Source organism: Aspergillus ambiguus (assembly GCF_047715705.1).
Source record: "Aspergillus ambiguus strain CBS 117.58 unplaced genomic scaffold BDV59scaffold_14, whole genome shotgun sequence".
NCBI classification, from domain to species: Eukaryota; Fungi; Ascomycota; class Eurotiomycetes; order Eurotiales; family Aspergillaceae; genus Aspergillus; species Aspergillus ambiguus.
In genome coordinates this window covers 222,141-245,548 of record NW_027395527.1, presented here as the reverse complement: position 1 = coordinate 245,548, position 23,408 = coordinate 222,141, and the positions used below count along the sequence as shown (strand labels likewise).

At 51.3% G+C, this 23,408-nt stretch overlaps 8 protein-coding genes and 1 non-coding gene across 9 annotated transcripts; 5 read left to right on the top strand and 4 right to left on the bottom strand.

Moving 5' to 3' along the window:
• The first annotated feature begins 381 nt into the window (after positions 1 to 381).
• BDV59DRAFT_207637 (general substrate transporter) lies at positions 382 to 2,730 on the top strand. The gene is made up of 4 exons (XM_073695037.1): positions 382 to 1,031; positions 1,089 to 1,278; positions 1,330 to 1,458; positions 1,521 to 2,730. Exons 1-4 carry the CDS (start codon positions 754 to 756, stop codon positions 2,559 to 2,561), a joined length of 1,638 nt encoding a protein of 545 aa, XP_073548292.1. The 5' UTR covers positions 382 to 753; the 3' UTR covers positions 2,562 to 2,730.
• A 2-nt stretch (positions 2,731 to 2,732) lies between these two features.
• Positions 2,733 to 4,012, top strand: BDV59DRAFT_177553 (uncharacterized protein). The gene is made up of 2 exons (XM_073689631.1): positions 2,733 to 3,710; positions 3,773 to 4,012. Exon 1 carries the CDS (start codon positions 2,795 to 2,797, stop codon positions 3,443 to 3,445), a length of 651 nt encoding a protein of 216 aa, XP_073548291.1. The 5' UTR covers positions 2,733 to 2,794; the 3' UTR covers positions 3,446 to 3,710; positions 3,773 to 4,012.
• Positions 3,618 to 4,181, bottom strand: BDV59DRAFT_26676 (uncharacterized protein). Its single transcript, XM_073696091.1, has 2 exons — positions 3,767 to 4,181; positions 3,618 to 3,710 (listed from the first exon to the last, which is right to left on the bottom strand). Exon 1 carries the CDS (start codon positions 4,099 to 4,101, stop codon positions 3,847 to 3,849), a length of 255 nt encoding a protein of 84 aa, XP_073548290.1. The 5' UTR covers positions 4,102 to 4,181; the 3' UTR covers positions 3,618 to 3,710; positions 3,767 to 3,846.
• A 2,279-nt stretch (positions 4,182 to 6,460) lies between these two features.
• BDV59DRAFT_26659 (sterol desaturase family protein) lies at positions 6,461 to 7,650 on the top strand. The gene has a single exon (XM_073696090.1). The coding sequence runs from the start codon at positions 6,587 to 6,589 to the stop codon at positions 7,634 to 7,636; it is 1,050 nt and encodes a 349-aa protein (XP_073548289.1). The 5' UTR covers positions 6,461 to 6,586; the 3' UTR covers positions 7,637 to 7,650.
• A 290-nt stretch (positions 7,651 to 7,940) lies between these two features.
• BDV59DRAFT_26657 (putative gamma-tubulin complex component GCP4) lies at positions 7,941 to 10,767 on the bottom strand. Its single transcript, XM_073696089.1, has 2 exons — positions 10,460 to 10,767; positions 7,941 to 10,411 (listed from the first exon to the last, which is right to left on the bottom strand). The coding sequence occupies exon 2, from the start codon at positions 10,394 to 10,396 to the stop codon at positions 8,024 to 8,026; it is 2,373 nt and encodes a 790-aa protein (XP_073548288.1). The 5' UTR covers positions 10,397 to 10,411; positions 10,460 to 10,767; the 3' UTR covers positions 7,941 to 8,023.
• A 604-nt stretch (positions 10,768 to 11,371) lies between these two features.
• Positions 11,372 to 16,480, top strand: ubaA (E1 ubiquitin-activating protein ubaA; the record flags this gene model as incomplete). Its single annotated transcript, XM_073692148.1, has 9 exons — positions 11,372 to 11,451; positions 11,519 to 11,604; positions 11,659 to 14,443; positions 14,494 to 14,614; positions 14,959 to 15,189; positions 15,257 to 15,425; positions 15,490 to 15,576; positions 15,653 to 15,831; positions 15,908 to 16,480. 9 exons carry the CDS (start codon positions 11,372 to 11,374, stop codon positions 16,478 to 16,480), a joined length of 4,311 nt encoding a protein of 1,436 aa, XP_073548287.1.
• On the bottom strand, positions 14,790 to 14,877 carry BDV59DRAFT_t88. Its single transcript has one exon. It is a non-coding gene; the product is annotated as a tRNA-Val (tRNA).
• A 63-nt stretch (positions 16,481 to 16,543) lies between the features above and the next one.
• On the bottom strand, positions 16,544 to 19,513 carry BDV59DRAFT_177544 (calcium-binding mitochondrial carrier protein). Its single transcript, XM_073689630.1, has 8 exons — positions 19,103 to 19,513; positions 18,960 to 19,040; positions 18,672 to 18,879; positions 17,981 to 18,600; positions 17,867 to 17,928; positions 17,713 to 17,816; positions 17,628 to 17,660; positions 16,544 to 17,577 (listed from the first exon to the last, which is right to left on the bottom strand). Exons 1-8 carry the CDS (start codon positions 19,230 to 19,232, stop codon positions 17,058 to 17,060), a joined length of 1,758 nt encoding a protein of 585 aa, XP_073548286.1. The 5' UTR covers positions 19,233 to 19,513; the 3' UTR covers positions 16,544 to 17,057.
• On the top strand, positions 19,503 to 21,122 carry ssn8 (cyclin-dependent protein serine/threonine kinase regulator SSN8). Its single transcript, XM_073689629.1, has 3 exons — positions 19,503 to 20,022; positions 20,072 to 20,281; positions 20,366 to 21,122. Exons 1-3 carry the CDS (start codon positions 19,863 to 19,865, stop codon positions 20,920 to 20,922), a joined length of 927 nt encoding a protein of 308 aa, XP_073548285.1. The 5' UTR covers positions 19,503 to 19,862; the 3' UTR covers positions 20,923 to 21,122.
• Positions 21,123 to 23,408: the final 2,286 nt, after the last annotated feature.

Here is a 23,408-nt window from a genome sequence, read left to right as displayed (position 1 = left end):
TCTTCCCATCTCAGGATAACATGGATGAGTAAGTCAGTCCACGCCCGTCAGATAGACTCGGGATGTCGCTTACATACAAGTCTCTGATGAATATATCGCCTATTATAATGTCGAATTATCACCAAATATGCCTCACCCCGCCCTTAGCGTCCTGGAAAAGCCATCGGAAAAGCCCGTTGCCAAGGTGAGTATCGCCAAGCAACATTCGGAATCCATTCGAGGGCAAGACTTCTCTTGGCTCTTGGCCTGTCTTGGAACCAGGTCGACTATTACAATGAAGTGACGGAGACATTGCTGGCATTCTCCTTTTTCATGAAAGAATTCTCTGGTCCAGGTAAACCGAAAGTGAGTCTCTTTGTTTGTTTGTTTGACAAAAGTAGCAGTGGATAACACTTCCCTTGTACTACTACGTACTTCAGTCAGGGGTCAGAAATGGCAGCCACCGTGCCGTATATATCATGTTCCCAGTCATATCTGCCGATCAGAAAATCAATACCCCCGAGTTGAACGAGCTAAACCAAGTGTTACAGATATCCGACGGATAATAGGTCTTCTGACCCTTACCCCCCGCACTATTCTGTCAACTGCACTGGATATAATAATCGGGTCCATCCCCGTGGGGTTGGAGGAGCATACCCCAGACCATCGCACGTTCCCCACACTGGTGATCATACATTCAGCGACGTCTTCACTCAAACCTTTCAGTTTATATACATTCTGTCAGTTTTCATCTTTACAGTTCTTAATAACAATATGGCCGGCGGTGTAAAGAAGCCCGTCAATATATTCCGGATAAACTGCGCCGGTGACCCTAAAGAAGTTTTCAACTGGAGGCTCTGGCTAGCAGTTCTTTCATTCGGGCTCATGGGTGCAGCCCGCGGTGTTGATGAGGGTCTGATCTCGGGTGCCTTCAATTCTGCCGACTTCCAGCAGACGATTCATTTTCATGAATATAGCCAAATTGAGCAGACAAACATCAAAGCCAATGTCTCAGCAATGGTCCAGATTGGCTCCGTTGGCGGTGCTCTATTGTCAGATTCACTTTAGGCTAGTGATAACCTTACATACTGACATATATTGTACCGCAGTGCATTCGTGATATGTGACCGCATAGGCCGTATATGGGCCACTCGCCAGTTGTGCATTCTATGGATCGTCGGCATTGTCATCTTCATGGCTGCCGAAGGTAACCTAGGGGCAATATATGCCGGTCGCTTTGTCGCAGGGCTGGGTGTTGGCCAAACCGTGGTTGTCGGGCCAATCTATCTTGCTGAAATTGTAAGTCTAGGAAAGTGGCCATAACTTCGATTGTGTCCTAAATACTGGTAGGCCCCAGCATCTATTCGAGGCCTCTGTACCTGTGTATTCACCGGGTTTGTGTACCTTGGAATTGTACTTGCGTATTTTGCGAATTATGGCTGCGAGGTCAACATGGGTGACAACACACACAAGCGATGGGTAAGCGATCTCACCACACCTCCCCAATATTTTTTGCGCCTTCCATCTAACCATCCGTCTAGGAAGTCCCAACAAGCGTTCACATCATGTTTGCAGGTTTGATTCTTCTCCTCTCATTTACGCAGTATGAATCCCCCCGGCTCCTGATAAAAAAGGGTAAATTCGAACAAGCGCTTCGCAACCTTTCCCGCATTCGCCATCTGCCCGAGGACCATGAATATGTTGTCCGGGAAATCACAGCCGTGAAACAATCTCACGAAGAGGAAATGGAGGCGACTCTGGGCAGCGGCTGGCTAGGAGTCCTGAAAGAAGCGCTCTTCGTACGCAGTAATCTCTATCGGCTTTATATCGCCTTTATGGCACAGCTACTTTCACAGTGGTCTGGCGCTGGATCTATCACACTCTATGCACCAGATCTGTTTAAGCTCCTAGGAATTACTGGGTCTAATGAGTCCCTGCTTGTGACCGCCGTGTTTGGAATCGTCAAGCTTGTAGCCGCTATTATTTGCGCGCTTTTTCTCGTTGACGCCCTCGGCCGGAAACGCTCACTCCTTCTTGGGATCTCTCTTCAGGCCCTTTCCATGATATATGTCGCCGGCTTCCTCACCGCTGTCCCGCAGATGGGTACGGAGGGCTTCGAGCTACCCGCCTCTCAGCTCGGAGCCAGCCGCGGAGCCATTGCCATGATCTATCTCTCTGGATTTGGCTGGGCGCTGGGCTGGAACTCCATGCAATATCTTCTTACGGCTGAGTTGTTTCCCTTACGTATCCGCGCGGTTGCCACATCTGCCGCCATGACGCTGCATTTCGTCAACCAATACGGTAACTCGCGTGCGGTGCCTAACATGCTGCTCCAGACAGCAGATGGTGGCATTAGTCCAAAGGGAACCTTCTGGTTCTTTGGAATTGTCACACTTATTGGAGGTTTTTGGGTTTGGTTCAGCGTACCGGAAACAGCTGGTCGTTCGTTGGAAAGTATGGATCGATTATTTGAATTACCCTGGTATCGCATTGGTCTTTACGGGAACAAAGACGCCGCAGAGCGAGACCGTCAGACGACGGAGAAACACGAGAACAGCATCGGATGTCCTCAAGACGTGTAGGCGTATTTTCTGGGGATATATGTTGTTGTGGATATGTAACGTGGAGAAGGATGGGTGATTGGTGGTCGCCAATGGGTGTATTTTCGTTCGTTCTGCCTAATTGATCGGATGACTATAGGGGATGGCGAGACCATGCTTGGGATCCAGCGTCCGCTTGTATCTTTCTTAGGCGTCAAATATTCCCACAACACAATATACTCCGAAGCAAATGCCACCATACCAGAGGACAAGCCATGGTAGAATGTGTAATGCATTTCTGTGAAAGGCAGTATTCACAGAAAGATGACTTGGCTCTCCACATTCCTCAAGCCACCAGGGCCCAACAACTTACGTTCAGATGGGAGTCAATTACTCATGAGGAGCCCTCGATAGTGCTTTTGTCTCCAGTTACAGTGACTGACATTTTTTTTAGAAATTCTACCTACACCGTTGACAGGAAAAGCTTGGTCAATTTGCAGAGGACACTGGTTTATCTTCTCAACAGCAGTATGATCGACAGGGTACACATAAACTTCCAGACATCAATCATTCTATACAGCCGCAACAACATTGGTGAAGCTATGAACTCCATGGCGACCAGCATGACAGATAACATTCGAACCAATGCAAAGTCAGCCAAAGTTCAGGGAAAGGCCTTCCGAACGGAAACATTCATTCTTGTTCGGTGGACGTGGATTACCCTACCAGTCGCAACTGTTGTTCTGTCGATTCTGTTCTTGCGGCAACGGGAATCACAAATCATCGACAGCATATGGTGCTATGGAAATCGTCTGTCCTCCCATTGCTTTGGGGTCGAATTGAGACCTTTCCAGAACATGACCTTGGGTCTCTGCAAGATGCAGGTGAGGTGGAACAGATATCCAAGAAAGTCAAGGTTACGATGAAAGAGAACGAGGATCATATGGTGTTCGTGGAACACAAAGAATAGCGTAGGTGTTCTGTAACTCGAATAATAGGATCAATTCTCATGGATCCCTAGAACCAACATTACCATAGATGGGTCTCAGACCCATGTAAGTCCCACATGGAAATTAAAACAGCACTTACGTTTAATACTAACTGCTGTCTTCCCTAGTGCCCGTAGCCAAACATTATGTGGGAAGTAGGAGAATAGGTTCTGCAAAGGACTCGGTACTTGTAGAGATATCCCTAATTTTCTTTAGTCAGTTCAGTCATCATATCGGGACAAAACGCCTTTCTTTCACTCTTTCTTTTTGAGTTGAAGAATGAAACTTGGCCTAATAGGCTCTAGAGGGGTGCTATGACCATCATTTCATCGTTAAGCTCATTGACGCTGCCGACTGATTCTCGCAGTCCACTTTAAAAGCATCATTCCAATAGTCAGCACTGGGTAGGCTTCATTAACAAAGAGAATGATAGATGAAGTTTCTGCTGGTGAGACCATGATTTCCTTCCTGGATCGTCGGTAAGCCATGGCAGGAGACCACGTGGACCGTACATGAGCAAAGCTGAAGACAATGTTGACATTTATCTGGTAGATGTAAAAATAGACAGGAAAGAGATATCCCTGTACAAGCATTGATGGCAAATCGACTAGATCTAAATTTTAAGGTGTAGTTCTGTTCCAGTGACTCAGATCACCCATTCTCCGACAGTGTACCAAGATTCGTCTTGTTACTGTCCAGCGATGGACAAGTAAACTTTCAGGGATAGGTATATTAGGATAGATACGTGTCTGTACTAGACTCTCTTGGCCTTCGGGGAAACAACTAAATGTGCCGGGGGGAGGGGAGCGGCGATTGCAATAATCTGTATTAGCAGGGCTCTTTCATCCATCGGTTGGTCTAAAAAGACAGCTCAGCAAAAAGCAAAAGAACAAACCCTGATTTACGGGATGACTATATCCATGATATACCGGAGCTTCGGTCACACCACTTTGTTTATGTTGATGAATCTGAGTCTGGATGTGACAAACGAATAGGATTTCGAAGGACAGGCCGGCGACACTACCTATCCCGCCGAGGTCGAAGTAGTTCCCCAAATGGTCAGATTCCTGACAAGTGTGAGACAAAAGACCAAAGGTACTCTGGCGTCGACAGATTGCCAACTTGCTGGATGGCGAGACAACAAAATCAGTGAAGACAGTATAGCCCCTTTCGCCATTGGCACGCAACTATCAGCAGCGCGGAATAGAGGAATTGAAAAATGTTCCCGGATTAATAGAGATAAAAAATATTCTTATTTATTAGACAAACCTCCATGTGCTAGTCGTGGGGGTTCGCTGCAGTAGTAGTGAAGAAAGAGCCGGACATGTTGGTTTTGGTCTCCCACAAAAATTCCTACTTAGATTCCCTGGACTGAATACAGTTGGTAGACTGCTAATATATATGCATGTCTGCATTTGTCTTTCAGCTCACCTATCCGGGTGTCTCGAGTTGTGCTAAGAGCCCTGAATGCGACTGCTTTGCCATTCTTCCAAGTATAAGTGACTCCTTACAGGAGAATATTTGCTGGCATAATCAAGTCTCCTGTCAGCGCATCAGTATATCTTATCCATAGCAGCTCTAGAGTTTTCTATATCCTCTAGTATTTTATCTATGGCGCTAGATAACATCCGATGGTATCAATAAGCAACTTACGAAGGACATGGTGACATTATTCATGGAAATAGGACATGTCTGGGCATGACGTGGGTCTCTTCTGTTCAGGAAGATTTATAGTAGTTAACTTACCAGTCTGGCGTATACGGATTTATACATGGGTTCTTGGGTGCGTTATGCGCCGTTTTAACATTGAATTACGTCATGAAGCAATATCATCTAATACCTTGTGGCTATTGGCGTTGGAATTCACCAACCCGGTAACTTGCTATCACTGATTATAATCAAAGGTGTTTTGGACCATTGACCAAACATCTGTTAACGCTCTTAAAGCATACAGCCCGTAACGATGGATACTTGAAGGACATCCGTCGGCGCGTGATTTGGCTGGAACTACATCCGAGGTTCCAGATAATCTTATAGAGTCCATAGCGCCTTTCATCTCAACGTTATTTGTCTGATAAGTGTAAATAAGTGATATCCTCACCTCCCATTATGCGCCAACGTCATTGGAGGGAGCGATTGAGTATCTTGTTTTCACATGAAATTTCCATATCAGGGTCGTAGGAAATAGAACCCGACAACGTGAGGAAGACAAGCTCGCCAACATCAATCTATATACTACAGTAGAAGAACCTTCGCCCATTATTATCATGCCTCTTTTTATATCTATCCAACTTCTAATAATTGTGCGCTGAAAGGCTCATAATGAACTATTTGAAAGCCCTGTACGTCAGCGAGTCGAGCTTTACTAGGTGAGCATGGAACGCCATACAAAAAAAGAACGAGCTAAGTCATGTCTGGTACTTATCCAAGCCGTGTCGCCTCATAAAGTTGCAGTAGCGTCATCAGGTCCTAGGTAACCTGATATTGCCAGTCTATTGTTGAGATTGCCACTTGAGTTTGGCTCGCAACAGTTACCGGATGTAGTATCCTTTGCAGGCGATCCACTCCAAGCCGATCTTGTGGAGGTGAGAGAACGTTCCCAACTCTCACACACATATCCCCACGAATATGAATGTACACAGTATAACTGGCAGAGTTCACCAGGCAGCAGTTTACCATGATACGTTGCTGCAAAATCACAAGAACATTTATTATTATAGTAGGGCGGCAGAATTGCATGGACTCCTTCCCGGCCTGTCAGTCTGAGAGTCAATCTCCACGTACGTAAACTTGCAGGGAAAGGAGACTGACTCAGCTGTTTAAGCATTGGAGCCAAATGATCACTAATCGGCAAAGGCAAGCGCGGTTCTCGGACACTTGTGGTTGATCAAACCATCTCAGGCGGTTACGTATATGGTCCTGAGTGATGAGCCAAACGAGCCTTCACATGCTGGGATGCGGGGCATATAAAACCACCGGAAGGGGACTCATCCTACATGGCAAACTCACACGGATCTCTTCTCTGGGCACTGACCATCATTCGATATCCTTCTCTGCTCCATCACCTTGCCTCCCGAGATGGCTCCGCCAGCACGCAACCCCAAGGACTCGATGAAGTCGACATGGCGTTCGTGGGATAGAAAACAGTGGAATGGGGGCCACTGGTTGCTGGAGATCCTGAATGTCCACCATGTGGATGCCGACAAAAGCGTTCCCGTCCACGAGAAGACCGACAAAGTGCCCCATGCCAAAGAGTGGCACTTTCATCGTTACGTGATTGTTCACGCCTTCTTTCCCCTCCTGCTGCATCAACTCTTTATCCATCAAACCGGCTTAAATCTCTCGCCGTGGATGGCCGTTCTGTTTTATCATCTGGCGTTGACATTTAATTCCGTACATGAAGTCCATATCCTCCGCCGTCTGGGTCATCAACACGGATTCTATGATGGAGATAAGCATCCCCGGGATGGAGTGCCTGATGTCGGAGTGTCAACCACAGTGCAATCCGTACTGTCCGTCATGATCTTCCGTCCAATTATGACCGTGCTTCTCGCTTATCGTCCTGACGAAGCACCCTCCTCCATTCGATGGGGATGGCTTCTTTTTGAGACGGGAGTCTATGCCGTGGTGCTGGACTTTTGGTATTACCTCTTCCATAGGTCGACGCACGAGTCAGATGCCCTCTGGCAGTTCCATCGCACGCACCACCTTACCAAACACCCGAACCCGCTTCTGACGGCATACGCGGACCGTGTGCAGGAGTTTTTCGACATCGTTGGAGTTCCCATGTTGACCTATGGCACTATGAAACTGATCGGATTTCCCCTGGGATTCTATGAGTGGTGGGTTTGCCAGGAGTATATCGTCTTTACCGAAGTCCTGGGCCACAGTGGGCTGCGGATCGCAGTTACTGCCGTGAACCCGTGGACCTGGCTTCTCAGATTGTTTGGTATGGAGCTGATGCTTGAGGACCATGATCTGCATCATCGCCGTGGTTGGAAGACGAGTTACAACTATGGTAAGCAGACTCGAGTTTGGGATCGTCTGTTCAACACCTGCTTGCCTCGTGTAGAGGCACATGAGGATAATATCGATTATGTCAATACGGCGGACCTGCCGCTATTCTGAGCGTCATACCTTAGATGTAGATAGGTTATTCAGTGAGCAATCAATTTGTGTGGCGTTATATGAACATTGCACCAAAAAGAGAGAAAAAAAAAATGATTGGCCCCGGCATACCAAAAGTTGGGACGGTGGAAGGACTCAAAAGGAAACATCGGTAAGCACTCGATCATTCTTTCCATTTGGTAGTCTATGATATAAAAGGTGGAACCGCAGACATGTGACATGCACAACCGTCGTGTAGTTGCATTCTCGCCATGTATGAATGCTGGGTTATCATAATTATGCAATTTTCGTTATTTTCATGCCCGTAAAATCATAAAAATCATGTTGTAGAATCAAGAGCATCTCTACTAAAACCGCTCGGGAACATGTAGATACCTTTCATCTACCTTATGATAGGGAAGTGCCTGTCACGGCAGCTGCTGGCTCGAAGTTGCCGCCGGCATGCCCGAAATCCAACTTCATGAGTAGTCTATCAACACCAGCGGCTTTCCTGGGTATATACTGACAGCCGTTGTTGGGATTCGAGCCATGTTTGGAAAACATCGGCCAGCTATCCTGCGGGGTTTTCGCTGTGTCAAGCATGTTTTGTCCCTCTCCAGCTCGATTGTCATCGATGTCTCTGAGTCTTGATATAACATCCTTGATGCCATGTTCGAGATCACCTCGTGCAGAAACAAGCGCATGCCAGATTTCCCTCTCTTCCCCTGCATAATCTACCAAAGCGTCGACGACACCTTCATCGGTTTCTAGATCCATATTGCGCTGGATACTCTCGAGCCGTATCACAAGAGCTATAAAGTGATCGATATTCGCAAGTAATGATCGAAGCGATCGAGTAAACGGTACGTCAGTCAAGAATAGTGCTTGTACCAGGGAATACAGATATCGACGATGGGCAATGGTTAGCGTCTCAGGATCATATCGTTGTGCTGAAGGTTCGCCGGAATTATCATCAGTCTGGGCCGTGGGATTATCCTCATGTTTGCTTTTCGATGACGACGATGTCCCAGGCCTGGATGTTGCCCTTGACCCAGTTTGACCAGTGCCTTGAATCCACTCTTGGAAGTGTTGCCAGGAGCCATTGATAACTTCTCCTTGGAAGTAGCTCCCTAATTCCGACATCAAAAATAAAGAAGCGCTACTTGTGGCCCAGATTGGTCGCATCTGTCGAATTCTTGTACCGTCTCGTTCCCGGCCCAGGCGGAGTTTGTTCTGTCCGAAGGCGCTGTTGCTTCTGGGCGGACCCCAAGGCGAGGGATAGCTCTTGCGAAGAAAGCTATGCTTCCAGAGATCACTCAAGTGGAGTTGTGCACGTCGAATGCCCAGGAGATACGAGTGGACCTTTGAGTATATTGAGATGTCGGAAGCCGAGAGAAAGAGGTCCAGCGGTGGGCGTACTTGAACTGAGAGTAACGTGGGAGCGGGGAATAGCAGATCTTCAAAAGAGACGTCCGACATAACAGCGTCCACATCACTGGGAAATGTCCCTGATATGGGATTATGTCGTTTGTCGTAGACAGAAAGTCTGAAAAGGTCTTTGGCGAGATCTAATTCATCGTCCACCGGGTCTTCTTCATTTTGCAATGAGTAGAGCTCAGCCCACGCCTGGGACAACGCAGAAACAACATCGCCCTCTTTGATAGTGATTAACTCGAGTCCCTCGGGAGACTTTCCTCTGGAGGCTAGGGTCTCTGGTCTCCGCCGCCTGTCATACAAGCGGGCGTCAGCATACGAAACAAGGGCAGAAGCAAATTCACCACGCCTTAGCAGCATGAAATCATGTAGGACAGATAAGATCTCCAGGATCTTCGGAAGCGGTAGGAGCTTGGAAAGCGTGCTCTGGGATAGAGATAATCGAATGGAGCTGATGGCAGCGGACAGTTTGGATGTTGAAATGGGAGATTTAAGCGACGCAAGAGAGGCAATATGCTCTCCGTGCAAGGAGACTGGCAATGTTGATAGGCCGGCTGAGGCATTGGCCGTGGAGGTGCTTCTCTTAGCCCGGATAAGGTTCAAAGTCTTGCCAATGAATAAAATAGACGACGCCGTATGAGGAGACACAAATTTTGGCTGAAGTTTCGCGTCTAAGGCGAAATCCCGGAGCGTTGAAGAAATCGTCCCATCTCGTGCATCTTCTTGGATGAAAAAGTCGTCCTTTCCTAGCACTGGAAGGTTCCCATACAGCAGCCACGTCGAGAGCTGTCGCATCCACGCAACCTCTGCAACGCCTGTCAAATGGAGGGCCATCTCCTCGAGGTCTTGATACCCAGTCCGTGATTCCGCTCGAAGAAAGTCAATTAACGCAGCCCCTGTACAGCCTTGGGTCTTGATTCTCGGGTCTTCAGGGCTTATGAGTCGAGAAACCTCCCAGAGCCATTCTAATCGTCGAGTCCATGGAGAGAATTCCCCGACGATGGTTGACAATGGGACGATACCATAACCGCCAACATACCCACTATCCTCGGTCAAAATGGCTTCCTCAACCTCCAGGATCTTCTTTTGGAAATTTCCGAGATGGTATTTGCTTATTGCCGTTGAAACGGCTCGACAGACGACGGAGGGGTGAGAGACCGATATAAACGCCGTGTGGGCTCGTAGTTTGGCGTGTAGACGACTCAAATGGGCAAGGGAGGTGAGGAGGGCTTTCTCGGGCGGTGACAGGAGAGGGAAGGCATCATCAGCCACAGCATCCTCATCTGACTGGATGTTGAACAGTGGTGACGGTTGGCCGGAGAGGGAGAGGAGGATCTCGTGGAGCATTCTGTCTGCCACTCTCTAGATAGACAGTCAGACATCATAGTACACGCGGGAGAAGGGACCAACCTCAAGGATAGATCCTTGTCTGGAGTGGATGTTTTACGCTGCCAATACAGGATTCCGCGCCCGAGCAGCTCGTAGCGGCACATGTGAGATATCAGGGGAGAGCATAAGCGTAGTGATTATCAACCGTGGAGGATGTCGCGTCGCGTAGAGCGCAATTCAGGCAATACTCCAGACAGACAACTCTCTCAGGTCTGGCACGATGCAATTATTTCGTCAGGGTCCTCTCAGCACACACTTCCAATCAGCATGATAGCTCCAGGGTCAACACCGGCGTCACGGTGACTTGGAGGAACAAAAGCTCCCCGTCGCGAACCACGAGAGAACCGGTGACGGAGACCGCCTATTCGTCGGCGGGGCAGTGGCCAATCAGCACTCTCTGTGTGCTGAGTCAGCGCCCAGCAGCTCGTCCCTCTTACGTCGCTGACTGAAGTTGGACCTTCAGACGTATTTCATCTTCTCTATCGCTTCCTCTCTTGCTCTCTCCCACTCGCTTTTCCCTTCTCTCTCTCCATCCCAGAGGTTCCTTCATCATTCAAGATTCTTCTTTCTCTACTCACTCAGCTACCCCGTCCTCTCCGAGCTCTTCTACTTCTAGTACCAGGTTCCCCGCCACTCGCCTCGGTACTTGACCGCCCCTCCTCTCCCTCCTCCTTGAGCCTACACATCGCGGTGTAGACACGAGACACGTTTGATTGGAAAGTCTTGCCTTTAAGCAAGGCTTTCGATTTCCAGTCTTTCACGATTCCCTCCGAAATTCCCGTTCGTGACGCTGCGAAGCTGGGAAAGCGAAGAGCGTCTGGTGGTACCCAAACTACAGATCGACCGGAGAAAAAGATCATGACAGTATGCATTGCTCCTAAAGTTCGGATGCCCTCACCGACGTGCTTTTCTGACTGTTGTCAGGACGTCAAGATGCAGGTAGACAACCCACAGGAGACTGTGGAGAAGATTAAGCAGGGGGAGATTGATGAGTCTCTATACAGCCGACAATTGTGAGTGTTCATTTGGGAACTCGCCGTAGAGAATGCTATATACTAACTCTTGCTTCTTTCCTCACAGGTATGTGCTCGGTCATGAGGCTATGAAGCGCATGGGCTCCTCGAACGTCCTCATCGTCGGTCTGAAAGGTCTAGGTGTCGAAATCGGTAGGTACACCAACTCCTAGCTACTTGGACCGTCGTGCTCATAGCCATCTACAGCGAAGAACATTGCTCTTGCCGGTGTGAAATCCCTCACTCTCTACGATCCCGCCCCTGTCGCAATCTCCGACCTGTCGTCTCAGTTCTTCCTTCAACCTCAAGATGTCGGCAAGCCACGCGCCGAGGTCACCGCACCTAGGGTAGCAGAGCTTAACTCATACGTTCCCGTAACGATTCACGAAGGTGGAAACCTCGTGGACGATTTGGAACAGCTGAAGCGCTACCAGGCTGTGGTGCTTACCCTCACGCCTTTGAAGGACCAGCTTGCTATCGCGGACTTCTGCCACAAGAACGGTATCTATGTTACCATCACAGATACGTTCGGTCTGTTTGGCTATCTCTTCAATGACTTCGGAAAGAATTTCACTGTCGGAGACGCCACCGGCGAGGAGCCCGTGAGCGGTATCGTGGCTGATATAGATGATGATGGTTTGGTTTCGGCTCTCGATGAGTCTCGACACGGCCTGGAAGATGGAGACTTCGTCACTTTCTCCGAAGTGAAGGGTATGGATGGGTTGAACGATGGTGCGCCTCGCAAGGTTACCGTGAAAGGCCCCTACACATTCTCGATTGGTGATGTTTCGGGTCTCGGGACTTACAAGAGTGGTGGTATCTTCTCTCAGGTCAAGATGCCTAAATTCGTCGACTTCCAGCCCCTGAGCGAGCAGATTAAAAAGCCGGAGCTAATGGTCTCGGACTTTGCCAAGTTCGACCGGCCTCAGCAACTACATATCGGTGTGCAGGCCCTCCATAAGTTTGCAGAGGCCCATGATGGCCAGTTCCCGCGCCCTCACAACGAGGCCGATGCCGGAGAAGTGCTGAAAATTGCCACCGATTTGGCGTCGGGCCAAGAAGAGAAGGTCGAATTGGATGAGAAGCTTCTTAAAGAATTGAGTTACCAAGCTCGCGGTGATCTTAACCCCTTGGCTGCTTTCTTTGGCGGTGTCGCTGCTCAGGAGGTTCTTAAAGCTGTCTCCGGAAAGTTCAACCCTGTGAACCAGTGGCTCTATCTCGACTCGTTGGAATCTCTGCCTACCAACACCACCCGGTCTGAGGAGAACTGCAAGCCACTTGGTACCCGCTATGATGGTCAAATTGCCGTTTTCGGTAAGGATTACCAGGATAAGATTGCCAATGTCACGCAGTTCCTCGTTGGCGCTGGAGCTATCGGTTGCGAGACCCTGAAGAATTGGGCTATGATGGGTCTGGGAACTGGCCCCAAGGGCAAGATCTATGTCACCGATATGGACCAGATCGAGAAGAGCAATCTGAACCGCCAGTTCCTATTCCGCAGCAAGGATGTTGGCAAGCTCAAGAGCGAATGTGCTTCAGCGGCTGTCCAAGCCATGAACCCTGAGTTACAGGGCAAGATCGTCACGATGCGTGACCGTGTTGGGCCTGACACGGAGCACGTTTTCAACGAAGAATTCTGGGAGAGCTTGGATGGCGTCACCAACGCACTTGATAATGTTGACGCCAGAACCTACGTCGACCGCCGCTGTGTTTTCTTCCGAAAGCCCCTTCTTGAGAGTGGTACTCTTGGCACGAAGGGTAACACGCAGGTCGTCCTCCCTCATATCACCGAGTCCTACTCCAGCTCCCAGGATCCTCCAGAGAAGTCCTTCCCGATGTGCACCTTGAAGAGCTTCCCCAACCGGATCGAACATACCATTGCTTGGGCCCGGGACCTCTTCCAAACCTACTTCGTTGGGCCTCCCGAATCCGTCAACATGTACCTGTCTCAGCCGAACTATATCGAGCAGACGCTCAAGCAGGCTGGTAATGAGAAACAGACTCTGGAGCAGCTACAATCGTTCTTGGTGACGGACAAGCCTCTAACCTTTGACGACTGTATCGTCTGGGCCCGTCATCAGTTCGAGAATCAGTACAACAACGCTATCCAGCAGCTGCTCTACAACTTCCCTCGCGATTCCAAGACCTCCTCTGGCCAGCCTTTCTGGTCTGGGCCAAAGCGTGCGCCGTCGCCTTTGAAATTCGACAGCTCGAATCCGACTCATATCGGGTTCATCATCGCGGGCGCCAACCTCCATGCATTCAACTACGGAATTAAGAACCCTGGGGCGGACAAGGAGTACTATCGCAAGGTCGTCGACAACATGATCATCCCTGAGTTCTCGCCCAAGTCCGGTGTGAAGATCCAGGCGGACGAGAATGAGCCGGACCCGAACGCGCAGCCCTCTGGATCGTCCTTTAACGACAACTCAGAGATCCAGAGTCTGGTCGACTCCCTGCCTTCACCCAAGTCCCTCGCTGGATTCCATCTGAACCCTGTCGAGTTCGAGAAGGATGATGACACTAATCACCACATTGATTTCATTACCGCCGCCAGCAACCTCCGTGCCGATAACTACGACATCCCTCAGGCGGACCGCCACAAGACCAAATTCATTGCTGGCAAGATCATCCCAGCCATTGCTACGACCACTGCTCTGGTTACTGGATTGGTTGCACTGGAGTTGTACAAGATCATCGACGGCAAGGACGATATCGAGCAGTACAAGAACGGCTTCGCAAACCTTGCTCTTCCGTTCTTTGGTTTCAGTGAGCCTATTGCCAGCCCCAAGGGCAAGTACTTGAGCAAGGAAGGTGAAGTGACCATCGACAAGCTCTGGGACCGCTTCGAGGTGGATGATATTACGCTCCAGGAATTTATCGACTACTTCGCGGCCAAGGGTCTGGATATTAGTATGGTCAGTTCCGGTGTGAGTCTGCTGTATGCTAGCTTCTATCCTCCTTCGAAGGTGAAGGACCGCCTTCCTATGCAGTACGTGCCCCCCGTTCGCGAAGAAGACTGTTTACTAACGAAACCTACAGGCTGAGCAAGTTGGTGGAGCACATTAGCAAGAAGCCTCTTCCGGAGCACCAGAAGAATGTGATCTTCGAAGTGACTGCAGAAGACCAGACCGAGGAGGATGTGGAGATTCCTTACGTGATGGTGAAGCTGCAGAAGTAGAACGGTTCAGATATGGTTTACAGTATGGTTTACAATTAGAAGCAGGAAATGATACATGACGTTTGTAGTTATTATCTGGTCTTGCAGCATGGGTATGGACATAGCAAACCACCCCTGCGAGTCCTATACAGAATAGAGCCGAAAAAAATTCCAAAAATAGTCGCACCCGGGATCGAACCGGGAACCTTCTGAGAATCCTCAAGATTCGTGTGAATCAGACGTAATGACCATTATACCATGCGACTGTTCTTGATGACGTTTGTCCATATCGAATATATAGACTGATCATCCTGAAGGTATGCGGAGTTTCGAAGATATGACTAAAGATTTGCAACCGCTTGCTAATCTCACCAGCACCATCAACGTCATCCCCCGCACCACTCAACTTTCTATACAAAAGCTCCCCGATCACCCCCGACCTCATCCGCCATTCCTCTCTCATGTTTCCTGCGCTGCGTCGATCCCGTCTGATCTCGCAGCATATCTGGCATTCCAACCCCGCCCCCACCTGCAGGGTCATCCCAATCGTCTCCGCACCGCCGCTGCGCAATATGGCTGTAAGCTTACAGCTCCAACCCGTCTGTCCGTCCATTCACCGCTAACAATGCAATTGCACTGCTTCAGACCGGCAACGCCAATAAGATCACCGACTGGGTGAATCCCAACGACAAATCGGGCGAATTCAAGCGCCAGCAATCCGTCTTCCGCAACTGGATCTCCAGAGAGCCCGGCGCGCAGTTCCCACCCGAGAAGGACCGCTATCACCTCTATGTCTCGTACGCGTGTCCATGGGGTGAGTCGAGTCGCCCTGACGGGAACCGACAGGCGCCTCAATTTGCTGACTGTGTCTCGCGCAGCCCACCGCACCTTGATCGTGCGCAAGCTCAAGGGCCTCGAAGACCTCATCACGTACACCTCGGTGCATTGGCATCTCGGAGAAAAGGGTCCGTCCGTCCTGCCTCATTATCCATATATTTCAGATATTTCTTACTCGGTGAACCCGCTAACACCGACCATCAGGCTGGCGCTTCGCAACTCCCGATGAGAACCTCCCCGGCGACAACGTCACCCGCGACCCGCTGCACCCAACCTTCACCCATCTCCGTGATCTCTACTTCGCTGACGACCCGGAGTACACCGGCCGGTTCACGGTGCCCGTCCTGTACGACAAGAAGTTGCAGCGCATCGTGAGCAACGAGGTACGCCTTCCTTCTCCTTCCCCGAATACCTATACCCACCCCCAGACACATACTAACCACACACAAACACCACCAGAGCTCCGAGATCATCCGCATGCTCTACCATGAATTCGACGATCTTCTCCCGGAGCAATACAAACAGGTCGACCTGTACCCGGCGGCGCTGCGCAGCACCATCGACGCCACGAACGAGTGGACCTACAACGACGTCAACAACGGGGTGTACAAGGCCGGGTTTGCGACGACGCAGGAGGCATACGAGAAGGCGGTGACGACGCTGTTCGCGTCGCTGGACCGCATCGAGGCGCACCTCGCCGCCAACGCCGCCGCCCCGTTCTACTTCGGCTCGTCCATCACCGAGGCCGACGTGCGCCTGTTCACCACCATCGTCCGCTTCGACCCGGTCTACGTCCAGCACTTCAAGTGCAACCTCCGCGACATCCGCTCCGGATTCCCCGCCTTGCACCGCTGGCTGCGCCGGCTCTACTGGGACGTGCCGGCCTTCCGGGACACCACCCAGTTCGAGCATATCAAGTACCACTACACCAAGAGCCATAAACAGATCAACCAGTTCAGCATCACCCCTGTCGGGCCGGTGCCGGATATCCTCCCCAAGGAGGAGGAGGTGCGGGCGGTAGCGGCGAAGTAGGGCTGGGTAGTTAACTGTCTGGAATGTAATTTAATCTACCGTATGCAAATGGTGTTCGTTCGTCTTTCGATGCTTGTATTCGTCTAGCCCGTAGGTATAGATGCGAAGGTCTTAGATACAGGGAGGCGGACGCGCTCGCCCAGTCGGGGGGAATCCAGTATACAAATGAGATGGCAAATAAGATCCTCACAGACGAACTCCAAATATGCTTTGCCACACGCACACGCCGTACCATGCAAGTGTGGTCGATCATGCAACCAACCAACCAACCCATCCCAACAGTGCCTGTGGAGAAGATAGAACAAAAGTCACAGAACTCCAGAAAAGATGGGCGTAAGAAAACAAAGGAGCTATTAACCGGGATGAATGATCCGGAAATGGGACAGACGATGAGAAAAGAAACAGCCCGCTATCAAAAACAACATACCAGGTGGAAAGGCGACATCCGCGCATCTCCACCGGGTAAATGGTGTGTGCCATCATGATCGGCACATGGCTTTAGGGTATCTCGGAAATAGTCTAAAATTCAAGAAAGAGGGAGGTCGACCGGCGGGAGTGTTTGAGTCGGAAGGGGAAGTTACTTCAGACCCAACATTCGTTTCGAGTTCTCGTACACAATGTAGCTGATCGAAACAGCCGGCGCTACCTTGAGAAGGTTCGGCGTGAGGCCCTTGTAGAAGCCGCGGAACCCTTCCGCCTGGATGGTCTTGCGAGCGACATCGCCGATGCCGGTATAGGTGGCAGGGTGCAGGACGGTGCCTTGGGCTTGTAACCTGGTTCGAAGGACGTTCAGGGGGTAGACGACCGAAGCGCCCATGCCCCCGCTAACGGCACCGATGGCTCCCGTCGTGAAGTTGTTGAGAGGGACGTCGTCCTCGTGGCAGCGGTTCAGGCGGGCCTTGCGTGCGATTATGAAGCGCTTTAGGTATTCAAAGGTCGACAGGTCGATGGCGGCATAAGGGAACATGCCAATCAGGCCAAGCGGCAGACCGCGAAAGAATCCGAGCAGGCCATTTTTGTTCCAAACTTTGCGAGCTGTAGCTGCGATGAGCTGGTTTCCCTTGAGGCCACCTTCGACGGTTTCGCATTGCATGCGACTAGCAAACTCGTTAGACACGTCGCAAACTGACGGGTGTGATGAACGTACAATTTCAGAGTATCGAGGGGATAGACGAAACATCTGCCTTCGTTAGACAATAGGTCTGGAAAAATAAAACTGGCGCCACACATACTGAGCTACCATCCCGCCGCAACCTCCGGACAGGAACTGCGAGGTAGGCCGGAGTTTCTTAGGATCATTGTGTCCTTCGAAGCGAGCAAAGGCGCGTTTGGCAGACTGGACGAGTCAGCGGCTACGAACATCACCAGCGCGTAATCAGTACTAACCTCGTATGCACCAAACTTGATAGCCGACTCGGGCATAACCTTCAGCACGTTCAACCCATTGCCTGGACCGTCATTAGCGCTCTCGACATCTCCAACCGGGACCGAGTTGCACACCTGCAAACAAACTCCGAATTCCTCCAGCACGCCACAGATCCTTGACGGCGTCAACAAGCGTTCGAGAAGCGCTCCCCACGGCCTGCAGTGGCGCGCCATCCTTCGCCGCGCGGACGGCGGTCGACTTCACGCCAGTCTGGGCGATGAGGTAAACTTTCAGTCGGTCTAGAGGGGCCGTGGCAGTCCTTGATACGGCGCCCGCAATTCCGCCAGCAAGAAAATAACCTAATTGGGGAGTGTTCTCGGTCAACTTCTGTTCATAGTATCGAAAGGACATCCACATGGCGACGGTCCTGGGTATAGGCAGCCACTCCAATTCGAAGTCGCCGTCTAGGGGTACAGAATCATTGTCAAACACGGCGCCGGGACCGGGGATCCCGCCGATTTCCGCGTAGGCTGAAGGGAGGAGGGTTGCCAAAGCGTGGGCGGGAAGGATAGTGTACAAAAACTGCTTGATGGCCAAGATATAACGTTTAAGAAACGAGTGGTCTGTACCTAAACCCTGCAGATCGTTGATGTGGACATCTCCTTCCGGGTTTAGATTTCCCGTGGCCGTGTAGTATGACAGAACAGCGTGCAGGTTGGATTGCGAGTACGCGGGCAGGAAGAGGAGGAAATCCCTGCGACGGGGGAAGGTCAGCCGTCGGCACCGATCCGGGGGATCTCATCTGACCGGGGAAGCGCAACATACCTCCATTCGGGATAGGAAATGACGCCGTCATTATTCCGGTCGACGTCGTCGAAGAAGGCGTCCAACTTGGCGTTGGATACGGTCACTTCGGAGTTGGAGAAGGCGGCTCGCAGCTCGGCCTTATCGATTTCTCCGTTTCTGTTGCGGTCGATGCTCTGGAACAGCTTCCATAACCCGTTCTCCGTATGGTCGACGAATGAGTGGAACTCTAACGAGGATTAGGATGGTCAAAACGGACTGGCACAGGAGCCAGCATGCTCGCGCAGGACAGTTGATGCCTGGTCTTACCGGAGTAGTCAATGTACCCGTCCCCGTTGGCGTCTACCGTCTGCATGATATTCCGCAACATACTATCGGCATTTTTGAGGGCTGTCCGGCGCGAAACCCGTCAGCTGGAACGCGTGACACCGGAGGGCGGACTCGAGACTTACGGTGATCAACCTTCTTCAACCCCTTCTTCAGACCATTGAGATCCAGACGACCATTCTTGGGGACCCCCAGACTCTCCCAGAGTTTGGCCACTCTCCGGTCACGTTCATCAGTCGACTCTCCAGGTGCCATGATCGATCGAAGGATGATTATCGGCTACCCGTCATTATTTTCTGGGAGGGGTCACGAGGTTTCGGAGCGGAGATAGAAGATCCCTGGGAGACAGGGAGAAGTCGAGGGGAGAGGATAGCGTGTGCATCGAACCGTGGAATAGAAGGACAGGAACGAAGAGAGAATAAGGATAAGGTGGCCGTAGTAGTGAGGTAGAGAGGAAGTCCGATATGAGAAATCCAGCCGCGATGATTTGCTTCCTGTTACGACATCCGCCCGGAACAAACGCTGGCTCCGGCCCGGGTTCACGGGACTGAGGGCCCAGCCCTACTATGCCCGATTCAGCACTCACCTGACCTCATATCAGATCAGATGGCGGTTGTCGTCGTCGTCTGTCGTCTGTCGTCGGTTCTTATCATACTCCTCGTCAGTAGCCGTGCGAGCCAGCTGGCGCTTTCCTCTAGCTCTCTGCACTCTGGGGTGACGTTGATGCGCGCCTCTCTCTGATCCTTATCTTGGTGGAGTTGCGTTTATCCGCAACGGACATTACATCCACCGCTATACACATACACATACACCCAACCCAGCATGATCCCTCCCATCGCCAGCTAATCTATCGATACTCACTCTCCTGCATCGGGAACGTCCTCCATGGCGGCCAACTACTGGGTGTCGACCCAACGGCGACATTGGCTGTTCACCCGAGAGCGCCTGGCCGATATCCGAGAGGGGTTCAAGGAGCGAGACAAAGTCGCCTATTCCCAGTTTCCTCTGCCGGATCAAAGGTTACTGAACATCTACTTCAGCCAGCGTAAGACCGTCTCTCCCTGCTTCCGGGCATTCCACTAAACCCACCGCAGAACTCATCAAACTCGGGAAGAGAACCTCCACCCGACAACAAGCACTGGCCACCGCGCAAGTATATATCAAGCGGTTCTACACCAAAAACGAAATCCGCCACACCAACCCCTACCTAGTCCTCACCACTGCATTCTACCTCGCGTGCAAAATGGAAGAATGCCCGCAGCACATCCGCTTTGTCGTAGCGGAGGCTCGCAACTTCTGGCCCGGTAAGCAAAGACCCTAACGACCTATCTACCTACCTACCTACCTACCGTCCATTCGCACCCACCGCTAACCCACCACGATGCCAGAATTCATCGCTCCGGACATGTCCAAACTGGGCGAATGCGAGTTCGCCCTGATCTCCGAGATGAACTCGCAGCTGATCGTCCATCATCCGTATCGGACCCTGTCCGAACTAACGTCCGAGCTAGCCCTCACCTCGGACGAGGTGGCTCTCGCCTGGTCGGTCATCAATGACCACTACCTCACCGACTTGCCGCTGCTGTACGCGCCGCATGTCATCGCCGTCATGGCGATCATCGTGGCGATCGTTTTCAAGCCCAGCCCGGCCAGCTTCCATGGCCACGGGACCGCGGGCCCAGCGTTGGCCGGGGCCATGCGCGATGGTAGTGGTGGTCTGAACATTCTTGCCGCATTGGGGGACAAGAATGGTGGCGGCGGCGGGCCCGCGCCGCGGATCCAGAAACTGGTCGGGTGGCTTGCCGAGAGCGAGGTCGATATCAAGGCGGTTATCGAATGCACGCAGGAGCTGGTGTCGCTGTATGAGATCTGGGAACAGTACAGCGAGAAGCATTGCAAAGAGCTTCTCGGCCGGATGGTCAAGAGTAAGAATTTGGACAAGTGATTGGGTTGGGGTTCGCGTGGGATGGCGTTTCGGAGTGCATCATTGCATTGGGATTAAGCGCTCGCAACGAAGACGCATGTGCATTAGGATTCCCGGTGTTGCTGGCGATATCTTATGGTAGTCACTTTGTTCTTACGGTTTCTTCCCAGTGCGGCGCAGCTGCATACCTAGGTATAGAATCAATCCATGATTAGGCACGGAATACTAGATAATGTATCCAGGGAGCAGGTTGGGATCACGTGCCCTGTAGGAGACAATTCGCGATATGCGACATCATATGTGTGCTTGTTTACAATTTGGCCGGTCAGCGCAGGTGCAGCATACGCAGTACTGTCTGAGACAACGGAGGTGCATGAGTTCCTGGATGCCGTGGAATGTAAACAGGTCATGCAGGCGTGCTTAAAGGGGCGCTTGTTCTCAAACACTGTGTCATGAAGATCACAATGCAAACAAACAAAACCGCGGTCATACTTGCTGCTTATTCCGTGAAGATTCCCGATCCAGTTGACAGATTCCTGATCGCCTGGCCTGGATTGTCGGACGTCGAGGGTGTCCGATCGAAACACTCCGAACTCATCTATCCTACTGGGCTGTCAGGTCAAGCGATCGAATCGTGCTACGTTGCGAGGCAGAGGTCTTCCAGCTGCCGGGCGTCTATATACAGAAACCCCATGTTTCAGTTGAAAGGTCTGGGGTATTAAGGTAGGTAGGCGGAGAAAGTGTATATCCTTCATGTTACCGGTTCGGTACAGGCATACGGCGGAGGAGTGTTTCAACCCCCTTGCGTTGGTGTACGTATTGCGTACGGTGTATATGTAGGAATCATGCTCGCATGGTCCAAGCGACAGGGCGCTCGGGTGTAGCTCAAGATCCCGAGAAGGCTCCTGGAAGCGAACAAGAGTGAGTCAATCACCTGTGGTACCTGAGCATGATGATGACTGAACCAGGCACAGCCCGATCAGTTAACCAAGTGCGTCAATCAGGGATGACTAACATTCCTAATCCTTCCGTTGGTGGAGTTGAATGGGGACGTTCTACTCCTGTTGTTGGTGATTCTTGCCACCCCCCCAGAGTCAGTTGATCGCAGCTAATGTACCGATCAGGCAAGCAGCCAGAAGATCACCATGGGCAAACTCAAGAACAATGAAAAGGACGACATCGTGATCCGCCTCGTAATCAATTAGCCGGCGGCCAGGATTATCTCGAGCAGGGGGGTTGGGGAGAAGGAACGAGATTGGAGCTCCGAGCCCGAGTGGATATATTCTCCAACCAACCCCCCGATGCAAGCAGATTGGTGCACAAAGCGGCGGTGAGATGGTGGCAGCGTCGCTTCAGGAACGATCAGGACTGGGTTTCGAACTAAAAAGCTCCATGGCCTCATGGACGCCAGCCCTCCGGCCACCATGCAGGAGAGGCCCTTGTCTGGCACCAATGGGTGATGCCCAATGCCTGCAGGTGAGAAAATCCAGAAACTCTGATGCGCCCGGGGTCCCGTCCATGTGTGGGTGGTACGTGCGAGCCGGGGCCCTGTGCATTTCCTACGGCGAGATTCCCCCCCTCGATTAGCGTTGCGTTGCATAAGGATGAAGAATGGTGTGGTGTGTCAGTGTTCCAGTAGCCGCCGTCGTTTCTCCAAGGCCCCTCTAGGCCCCCCCCCCTCCTCGTTGCATCCGCTGCAGCCTGTCGGATGACCATGATGATTGTCGTTTTCCGGTGTCTAGACTTTGGGATAGGTGGTTCAGGGGATGGTCGTTGTCCATCCTCCGTAAATAGAACAACTTCATGAGTACGGGGGGGCAATGACCTCATATGGAGACATCACAATCTGGGATATTTGATATATTGATTACGGTACCATACGTAAATGCAAACTAAGATGATACCTACGCCGTACGGAATAAGTATGGATATCATGACCCATCGATCCAAATCAGGTGGGAGATAGATTTTTCTTTTTCGAAAACCATCGAAGCCGCGTCGACTGCAGGGCTTGCCAGAACCATGGACGGAGGCAATCCTTTAGTCAAATGATGGGTATGGTTGGGGATCTGGGATCCGCAGCAGGCGTCTGGTAGGACCAACTGGCACGGTTCAAGGGAAAGAGGACGTAAAAGGTACCGAATCAACCGGGCTGAGGAGGGGGGAGGACGGTCCACCATCGGTTGCAAATCATTACCCGCTGATGTCGTACTAGCAGCGGTGCAGGAGAGCTAACACACCCAACATGCCTGTCTTCGGAAATAGGAGCCACTGGACATTCTTCCCCTGCGTAAGGCAAACATTCTGATCAGGGGAAGTGAGGACCTGGAGTATTGACTTCCAAGGTACCTCGGTATGGATCATGACAGGGGAAATGATCACGACCATGATAATGATTCGGCAATTTCTACGACTACATGTCGTGAGTATCTGTATCATTACCTAAGGTACCATGGACGGGAGCCTCCGTACAGAATCAACCGTTGTCAGACCACGAGCCTTAAAAA

Coding starts and splice junctions, on each gene's coding strand:
- BDV59DRAFT_207637 (XM_073695037.1), top strand. CDS start 754: ATGGCCGGCGGTGTAAAGAAGCCCGTCAATATATTCCGGATAAACTGC. Junction 1,279..1,329: donor CAATCTATCTTGCTGAAATT/GTAAGTCTAGGA, acceptor AAATACTGGTAG/GCCCCAGCATCTATTCGAGG. Junction 1,459..1,520: donor ACAACACACACAAGCGATGG/GTAAGCGATCTC, acceptor CCATCCGTCTAG/GAAGTCCCAACAAGCGTTCA.
- BDV59DRAFT_177553 (XM_073689631.1), top strand. CDS start 2,795: ATGGTAGAATGTGTAATGCATTTCTGTGAAAGGCAGTATTCACAGAAA.
- BDV59DRAFT_26657 (XM_073696089.1), bottom strand. CDS start 10,396: ATGCTCCACGAGATCCTCCTCTCCCTCTCCGGCCAACCGTCACCACTG.
- BDV59DRAFT_177544 (XM_073689630.1), bottom strand. CDS start 19,232: ATGGCACCTGGAGAGTCGACTGATGAACGTGACCGGAGAGTGGCCAAA. Junction 17,929..17,980: donor AATTCGGAGTTTGTTTGCAG/GTGTGCAACTCG, acceptor ATGACGGTCCAG/GCAATGGGTTGAACGTGCTG. Junction 17,661..17,712: donor TGCGGCGGGATGGTAGCTCA/GTATGTGTGGCG, acceptor TAACGAAGGCAG/ATGTTTCGTCTATCCCCTCG.
- ssn8 (XM_073689629.1), top strand. CDS start 19,863: ATGGCGGCCAACTACTGGGTGTCGACCCAACGGCGACATTGGCTGTTC. Junction 20,023..20,071: donor GAACATCTACTTCAGCCAGC/GTAAGACCGTCT, acceptor AACCCACCGCAG/AACTCATCAAACTCGGGAAG. Junction 20,282..20,365: donor GGCTCGCAACTTCTGGCCCG/GTAAGCAAAGAC, acceptor CCACGATGCCAG/AATTCATCGCTCCGGACATG.
- BDV59DRAFT_26676 (XM_073696091.1), bottom strand. CDS start 4,101: ATGCTTGTACAGGGATATCTCTTTCCTGTCTATTTTTACATCTACCAG.
- BDV59DRAFT_26659 (XM_073696090.1), top strand. CDS start 6,587: ATGGCTCCGCCAGCACGCAACCCCAAGGACTCGATGAAGTCGACATGG.